This window comes from Propithecus coquereli, unplaced genomic scaffold (assembly GCF_000956105.1).
Source record: "Propithecus coquereli isolate 6110/MARCELLA unplaced genomic scaffold, Pcoq_1.0 Scaffold247, whole genome shotgun sequence".
In the NCBI taxonomy this organism is placed as follows: domain Eukaryota; kingdom Metazoa; phylum Chordata; class Mammalia; order Primates; family Indriidae; genus Propithecus; species Propithecus coquereli.
Window position 1 is genome coordinate 1,617,488 of NW_012148030.1, and position 9,327 is coordinate 1,626,814.

The 9,327-nt window shown below is 38.2% G+C and overlaps 1 protein-coding gene across 1 annotated transcript in view; it reads left to right on the forward strand.

Annotated features, from left to right (window-relative positions):
- The window catches only part of DSCC1 (DNA replication and sister chromatid cohesion 1), a 16,272-nt gene extending 6,957 nt beyond the window's left edge, over positions 1-9,315 (forward strand). The window contains exons 4-10 of the mRNA XM_012646557.1: positions 289-379; positions 2,557-2,695; positions 3,183-3,235; positions 3,459-3,613; positions 6,025-6,173; positions 8,898-9,085; positions 9,126-9,315. Coding sequence (XP_012502011.1) covers positions 289-379; positions 2,557-2,695; positions 3,183-3,235; positions 3,459-3,613; positions 6,025-6,173; positions 8,898-9,006 — 696 coding nt within the window. The 3' untranslated portion in view covers positions 9,007-9,085; positions 9,126-9,315. The remainder of the gene's footprint in view (positions 1-288; positions 380-2,556; positions 2,696-3,182; positions 3,236-3,458; positions 3,614-6,024; positions 6,174-8,897; positions 9,086-9,125) is intronic.
- Positions 9,316-9,327: the final 12 nt, after the last annotated feature.

The following is a 9,327-nucleotide window of genomic DNA, read 5'->3' on the forward strand; positions in this document are numbered from 1 at the left end:
TTTTCATTTTGATGACATCCGATTGATCTATTTTTTCTTTTGTTTCTTGTTTTTAGTATAATATTTAAGAAACTACTGCCAAATCCAATGTTGTGAAGATTTACCTCTGCTTTATTTCCTCAAGACATCCATTGATTTTATGTAGTTATCACTATACATTAACAAAAGAAATTGAGCTTAGTGCATAAATATTGCCTTAATCTGTTCTATGTATCCCCCAAACTTCAACAAGAATGCTAAAAAATGTTATTCTTCAAAGGCCTTAAAATATCTTTTTTCTTGTTTCAGTATACAACTGAAGATTTGCTTGATCAAATTCAGGCAAGTGAGGAGGAAATAATGACCCAGTTACAAGTTCTAAATGCCTGTGAGATTGGAGGTAGCATTATTTACTATTATTATTAATAATGATGGAATTGGCCATCCTGTAAGAGAGAATTTTTGGACATCTTCACCCTATTGCATTTAGTTTATATAATTGTCTTTTGGCTTCAAAGATGGTGACATTTTTCTTTTCACCTGTGGGATAGAGACTGAGTGTGATCATCTTTACATGAGGGGGTCAATCTGTCACCAGTGACTTTAACCACTCCTTACAGGTCTTTTTCTTTGAATTAAGTGGTAATAGAAGAACCATGTTATATTAAGAATGTTCCTTAGATATTTGGCAGTCTAATGTTTTCATTTTTTTAATAGGTGATAAAACTAAGGTCTAGGAAGGGGAACTAACTTGTCCAGGACTACATGCTGAGTTAGTAACAGGATATGACATGGGACCTAGATCCTTAAACTCCTAGTTCAGAATTAATTTAATGACCTTACTATATTTCCAAATTGCTTGGAAGATGGGGCTGTGTTTCTTCTTGTGATAACTCTTAAAGTGTTTTTGAACATGTGTTAGTTTATATAATAAGCCGGTACAAAAGATATGGGAGTGTGTGTTAATGTATGGGGTTGATGGAGAAGCCCCACATCATCTTTATGCTTTGACTGGCTTCTGCTCTGGAGTCGGACGTTTTTTCCCCCAGCATCTGGGCCTGTAGTAATACTTGAATAGATGTTTGCATGCATCTTTCAGCTCACATAAGCTGGCCCAGAAGAGCAGCTGAATTCTGTACCCATGTGTTAAGAAAGAGGAAGTCAGCATGGGCTGGTAAATGCACTATTCATTTGGTCATAATCTTCTAAACAGGGTTAGCTTTTATGAGACCTTAACTACCAAATTTCGTTGAGTGAAGCAACTGCACAACTTTAGAACTAACTGGAAGCACTGAGCTCTTTGTTGTGCTTCCTTGAGACTCATTTTCTCTTAAGCATCTAAAAAAATTTTTAATTATGGATGCCTGCTACTAATTACTATATGGATACCATAAATGTTAAAGTTTTTTTCTTTTTTTTTTTTAAGGCAAACAAAACAATGTATTTTAATACAGCCCTCTGTATTATTCACTTGTAGCATGGGAATGGATACCATTTTGGTAGGGGGATGCATAGATTACTTCTAGCTTTCTTCCTCAGTTTTATATCACACAATCCATTCTTTAATGTTGCCTTTATTTTTTAAAATAAGAACAAAAACATTCTCCCTTAGAAATGGTAGATGTGCACTTGAGTGCTTTCTCCAGGGATGGTGGTTATGCCATCCATTATAAAATGAGATTTCATAATCCTTCATGGGGATAGGGAAAGGTATCTTGATGCCTAGCCTTTGTGTTTGCCCTCATCCACACTGTACCTCAGAGTCTATCATTTCTTGAGTAAGCTAGACTTCTTTATGTGTATGGGAACACCTCTGCAAGATACCTATGGAGAGAGTTATAACCATGGCAGTGCAGCACAGCGGAGATTACCATGTAGGATATCGAACCTACAATCTTCACCTCATTTGTGTGATATTCTAATGAAGTGGCTATACCAGCTGCAGATATCCTCGTTTTCACTTAGTACAACAAGATTATTGTGTGATAACTCAATATTGAAGCACTCAAAAAAGGTATTAGTCATATGTAAAGTACTCTTTAGAAACCACATGATCTCCCTCAAGACACAATTTAAAATGATTAGGGAAAAAGCTTAAAAAAAGCACTGTTTAAAGAAAGCCGAAAACTTTTTTTTTTTTTTTTGAGACAGAGTCTCACTGTGTTGCCCGGGCTAGAGTGCTGTGGCGTCATCCTAGCTCACAGCAACCTCAAACTCCTGGGCTCAAGGGATCCTTCTGCCTTATCCTCCCGAGTAGCTGGGACTACAGGCATGCGCCACCATGCCCGGCTAATTTTTTCTATGTATTTTTAGTTGTCCGATTAATTTCTTTCTATTTTTAGTAGAGATGGGGTCTCGCTCTTGCTCAGGCTGGTTTTGAACTCCTGAGCTCAAACAATCTGCCCACCTCAGCCTCCCGGAGTGCTAGGATTACAGGCGTGAGCCACCGTTCCTGGCCAAAAACTTTTTAATGTGTCTTTTTTGCTGTGGGCAAGAGTATGCTCCTGTTTTAAATCCTATTAGCTAATTCATTCACTTAACATGTCCTTTGGAAAATATAACTTTTGGAATTTGTAGGTTATTGGAGGATTCTTGAATTTGATTATGAGATGAAACTTCTGAATCATGTAATGCAGCTTGTGGATTCTGAATCATGGTCTTTTGGTAAAGTTTCTTTGAATGTATGCCTTCAGGAACTTGGACCACTGGAGCCAGAGTAAGTATTTTAATTCCTTATCCATCCAGATTCCCTTAAGAAGCAGAAAATTCTTTTCCAGACTGGAACTATACCCAGGGCAAAGACTACAATAATTATATTTTGATATCTTAGAGAAATTTTTAAAATATACAACCAAAGAGGATTTAGGAATTTTGTTACTGGAGTGAATAAATGTGTATTATCTTTTTAAATTTTTTTGCCATCAAAATATAAAGAAATAACTGGTATGTTTGATCTATTTTATAATAATAAGTGTATGCTCATGTAATTCATGTTAAAATGTTTAGCACAGGGCCTGGTACACACTAGCTTTCCAGTATATTTTAGTTGGTTCCTAATTTAAATAAAGTATTATTGGCAACCCAAATCACTTAGTATTTCAAATCTCAAATTTATATCTTAGTTTCTAGTTAGCAATGGGATTTAACAATGTAGTGCATAAAAATGTTGATAACTTTTCAAATGAACGTTTTAAATTTTTCAGGGAAATGATAGAACACTGTCTTAAGTGTTATGGGAAGAAGTATATAGATGAAGGTAAGATTTCGAATGTCTTCTAATGGGTATTTTAACACTTATATGTTAAAATTGGTATAGTTTTCTGAAGTGTGTTGGTGTTAAAAATAGGAACTCCCTGGGGTTGTGGGAGGTAAGTTAAGGTATATAATTCCTTCCAAAAAATTGAATTGAGGAAAAGGAAACAGTACTGTATTTAATTGCAAGAGGATAATATGAAACTTATCGGATACCTTTTCCTTAGGTGAAGTTTATTTTGAATTGAGTGCTGATAAAATATGCAGAGCAACAGCACAGATGCTGCTCCAAAATGCTGTGAAATTCAATCTCGCCGAGTTTCAAGAAGTGTGGCAGCAGAGCGTGCCTGAAGGAATGATAACCAGGCTTGATCAGCTTAAGGTAATAGCAATAAGAGTTGCCACCTTAATTCAGCAGGTGATTATTTACTAGGGGAAATGATCATTGTACTGGAGCCAAATTTGGAGCCAATTTATTTTCCTAGATACCCATTAGGTATCTGTGCACTCAATCCATCACAAAGTGCTTGAAGAAAAAACCCCAGTACTTTATTGAGGTATAATTTACATATCATAAAATTCACCTTTAAAAAAAGATTTTTAGTAAATTTACTAAGTTACTATCACCACAATCCAGTTTTAGAACACTCCCATTACCTCAATAAGATGCCTCGGGCCCATGTACCATTAATCCCTGTTCCCAACCAGTGTGTCTCATTTTGTTCCATTTCTATTTCCATCACCACGGCCTCTACAATAGCCATAGTATCCCTAAGAGGAGCCTTGCACTTTTAATTTTGTTCACCTCCAATCCATTCCCTGTGGTGCTACTAGAATGATCTTTTAAAAATGCAAGGTCAGATTAGATGAACGTCCTGCTTAAATGACTTTAATGGTTGTCAAGTGTACTTGGAATATAAAATATAGAATTCGTACGTTGGCCTACAAGGCCCTTCAAGATCACCTTCATAGCTTCATCTCTGGCTCCTTTCTCTCCTTCTCACTACACACTAACCTTCTGTTAGGTTTTCCAGGTAACCAAGTTCTCTCCCACCTTAAGATATACACAAGCTAGAATGATATTTTCCCTAATTTCACCTGGCCATCTCCTCATCTCTGAGTCACTTCATCAAGGAGACTTTTCTTCATTCTCTGCTGTAAGAAAAGGCCTCTGGTTTTACTCTTCTGTAGCATCCTATACTTTCCTTCGTGCCCCTTACCTCTTATTTTCGAAAAATTATTACATGGTTCCATGCTCTCCACTTTAATAGCATTTTGTTTGCTGTTGCTTGCCAGTATATGGCATACTGCCTGGCATGTGGTGTATGCTCAATAAATATTTGTTAAACGAGTGAAAGGATTACTTGTTTTTTACTGAGTCCCTTTTATGTCTAGGCACCATGCTAGGTGCTGGAGAGAAAATGTCATACAAGGTGCCATTAAGGTGCTCAGACCTAGCTTGGGGATTGGGAAGGTGCTCAGTCCCAGCCTGGGGAGTGCACATTACTTGTATAAATCTGTTCTTACAATGCAGAGCAATCCCTGCCATGGAAAAGGCATGTGTGAGATGTTATGAGAGCAAAGAAAAAAGGCTTAGACATCAGACTGGTCAATCAGGGTCGATTTCTGAAGGAATGGATGTTGTAGCTGCTGAGTTTGGAAGGATGAACTATTACTCTCTAGGTGGAAGGAAGAGAAGAGACAGGAATCCAGGAGAGCATGTTCAAGGGTGTGGAGGTATAAAAATTGGGGCTTTGTTACCAGGGATGTTTGACTGGAGTGAAGATGCTGGCGAGTTAGTTAGGGACACTATGGATTGTACTAGGGAATTTCAACTCTATCAGGAAAGCTCTTTGGGGCCATTCGATGACGTCAGTTAAAAGAGCTACCTCATCAGATACTCATCAGTTTTGCCTTTTGTGAAGAATGTTATGACAGTAAAGAGGAAGGTGGATGGAAGTTTGGCTACATTATGAAAAAGGAGAACTGTGCAGGCTCTCAACACTTAAATACTTATAACTAAGAGAGTATTGGCCAAAGAAAATAGGTAATGGGGAATATAGAGAGAAATCTTGAGGCCTTAACACCTATAGGCTTTAATGACCACTTAGGTGTGGGGTTTGACTAATCGAATCTAGGGTGATGCCTAGATCTCCTGTTTTCCTAGAATAGTGGGATTAGAGCAGGTTTGGGTAATAAAACATGAGTTCATGTATAGATTTGGATATAAAGGTCTGGAGCTCGAAAGAGAGACCTGAGCTGAAGATACAAATATTATAGTTATTAGCAAGAGTAAGTGGTGGTTCAGGCCACAGGTTTAGAGGAGGTGGCCCAGGAGAGTGACAATAAAACAAGTAGAAGGGTTGGGATAGAGCCCTGGGAAGCTACCACATCAAGTTAGGAAGAAAATAAGGAGACACTGATGTCAGAGATGGAGAGAGATTTAAAGAAGAAGGAGAAATCACCATTAGCAAAGAAAACAAGATAGGATGAATCCAAGAAAGGAGCTTCTGGATTTGGCAATGACAAGTTACTAGTGACCTTTAGAACCAGAGCTATCTTGATAAACTGGTGGTGGTAGAAGCCAGATTGCAAAAGGGAAAAGAAGTCACTGCTTAAAGGAACTCTTTTGATGAAAAAGGCTATTGTGAATCTCTGGAGAGTTTGTGTAAGTTTTGTGTAGCTGACATTTTAAATACATTGGGCTAAGCTAAACATAAAGGTCAAAGAATGAGTCATATTTAAACATTAGATCATTAGTTTAATTGCTTTTTTTCTTCTCATTTCTTGTAGGGGTTAGCACTGGTGGATAGACACTCGAGACCAGAGATCATATTTTTGCTCAAAGTAGATGATTTACCTGAGGATAATCAGGAACGTTTTAATAGTCTATTCTCTCTAAGGGAGAAGTGGACAGAAGAAGATATTGCTCCATATATTCAGTAAGTAATTAATTTATTAAAAATGGCTCTTAAAGGTTGTTCTTTTTATAAAGAGTGGCATAGAATTTTAGATTTATTACTAGAACACAATTTTCTTGAATATTCCCTGAAGATACTGCTTCCCTCAGAACTCTCTCAGGGAGTGGCTGCCTTTTCTTCTTCACAATTACTGGTCCTAACGGTAGAATATGTATTATCTTTGTCCCTTACTACTGCTTCGAAAACCACTTCTTTGCTCTCCTCCCTGTAAAACTGTCCCCTTCAAGGGACAGAATATATACCCCACTCTAATTCTAAGGCAAGCATCCCTCTCTGATTGCCACCTTGCCACCTCCCATCTTTCCTGCTGCCTTATTGTAACACTGGTAGAGGCCGGGTTGCAGCAGAGCAAATTAGCCCTGAAGTCACTGCTTACAAGATCTCAAGTCCACTAACACTTGAAATCCACTGACACTACAGCTTCGCCACTATGCCACACCTCTCAGGTCCTCTTTTCTCTTCACCCAGCTTGGATTCTATGGTCATCCTCTCTCTTCCTGTCTATACTTTATTCCTTTGGCTGCCTCTCCCTCTTGTCGTATCTCCCTGGCAAAAAATTAAAGAGATTTAAACCCAATTTTCTGCATATTCTATGCCTATACCGGGGCAGCTGAAATTTTCTGGAGAAAAATATACAACGAGGCTGCCAGTCTCGCTTAAGAAACCTAAGTGGTACTTAGCATGGCCCCTGGCCAGGTACCATTTCCTCATGAGATGTCCCTATCCTTGGAGCTTCCTTTACATCTCTTTTCATGCCTGCAATACCCTCATGTTTCCTCTTCACCCTCCTCTTATGACCTTATTTCTTGAGAAAATAAAAGCAGCAAGGCAGGAATTACTTTCTTTCCCACTACTAAATCTGCCAGCCTCCTCACGTGTGCACCTACCCACTTTGCAGTCCCTCCTATACAGTGCATGACCTGTCCCTGCTCCGAAGGCCAATCCTTCTGCGCTAGATCCATTCCCTCTGGCCTTCTTAAAGACTTGGATCCTCCAGTTATTCCTTTTCCCCTAGTGTTTTCAATGACTCCCTCTCTTCTGGATCATTCCTGTCAGCATACGATATTCTGTAATATTGCCCATCTGAAAAAAACAACAATAACAAGCTACTGCACCCCGTGCCCTCTGCCCTCGTTCACAAGAAAACTCCTTTTAAAAGTTTTATATACTTACTGTCTGCTTCTTTGCCTCCCATTCTTTACCCAATGACATCTCCTTAGTCCATTGACATTCACGTTTCTACACTCAGTGGTCAACTGTCTGGCCTTGTTTACTTGACTTCTTAGCACTACCTGACACAGCAGACCTCTTCCTCCTACTTGAAACATGCTGGTCTTCCCTTTTCCCCAAGGCAGCTCCTCTTCTGTCTCCTTTGCTGATGTCTCCCTGTTCTCCCCAGTCTTTAAATGGTGACGTGCTCCAGGACTCTATTTTTGGATCATTTTCTCTTCTGTTTATGCTTTTCCCGTGGTGCTCTCATCCAGGCCTGGATATAAATTTAGCGACTTCCTAATTTTATCTTCATACTCACCCTTTTCCCTGAGCTCCAGATTCTTGTATCTAGTTGCCTCATTCACCTTTCCACTTGGATATCTAATAGGAATTTCAGACTTAACATGTTCATAACAGAACCGTTGCTTCTCCCTTGTCCTTACCTGCCTTGTTCTTCATCTCAGTTAACAGCACCACCACCAATGCAGCTACTCAAGTAAAAGCCTGGGAATCATCCTTGTCCTTTCCTTCCCTCACCTTCTGGTTCAAACTGTGAGCAAATCCTGATGGATCATCTTGTACCTGCCTCTGAATTGGTCTCCCTGCTTCTATTTTTGTCTCCCTTCCCCTCTCTCCTTTTTATACTGCTTATTTTAGACATTTTTAAATATTCAAAAGTGACAATATAATATAATGAACTGCCCATGTATCTACCTCCCAGCTTTCCTAATCATCCACTCATTACCTCCATTATTTAAAACTTTGATCACAATTTGCCTTTCCATTAATTTTATTTTAATTTTTAATTTTTTTTTTAATTTTAATTTTTTCCCTCCTACTGCCTTTCCCATTGTATGTAGAATTAAATCACAATTTCTTTCCATGTCCTTCAAGGCCCTACATGATCTAGCCCTTGCTCCCTTCTCCAGCTCAAGTCCTCCCACTTTGCCCTTCCCTCATTATGTTCCAGTCATATTCTTCTCTTTGAGGTGCAGAAGAGGAAGCTAAAGTTCAGGAAAAGCTGGTAACCTAGACAAACTCTCACAGGTAGCCTAGTGTCCAGGTTCTCAGATTCTAGGCCTCACTGTATCACATCGCTTATATTTCTGATTTGGAGGCCGTGTGATGTAATGGAAATAACATGGACTTTGAAGTCATACAGACCTGGGGGCAGAGTTTTACTCTATCATTTACTACCTCTCTGCATCAGTTTCCTCACAACTATTATGGGGTTAAATAATACATTACTATTACTGTTATTGTGAAGGTTAAATGAGATAATACATGTAACGTACCTAGCTCAATTAAGACTTAGAACCACTCTCCACCTTATGTATCCCACAAACACCCATATGTAATGCATGTTGGGAAGATGGATTTGGAGTAGAGAGATAAAATAAGTATGTAGTACTGTAAATATTGTATTATGTTCCTTAAAATATTCATGCTAGTCTTTTTTTATTGTTCCCACAGAGATTTGTGTGGAGAGAAGCAAACCATAGGTGCACTACTCACTAAATATTCTCGTTCTTCGATGCAAAATGGTGTTAAAGTTTATAATTCAAGAAGACCCATTTCTTAGAAGAACCACAGTCGTTTCTTTGGGACTATATAAATTTGGGCTTTATAAAGTTGCTGGATGTAAGAAAAGATCTTCTTATGTATTTGTATTCCTGATTTTTTTTTTCCCACTTATGCTAGAACGAGTTTCATTTATTCCTGATTTTTACAAAAAAGTCTTTAAGGCATTTTTCTCTTCATCTTAAGCATTTTGAAACTACTATTCTTCTTATTTTTTAAATGTAAAAAGATATTTCTATATCTTTCAAATTATATTTGTACTATGTAAACAGTATAAACAAGGACAAAAGAAAGTATTATTTACTATATTTAGTATATCTCT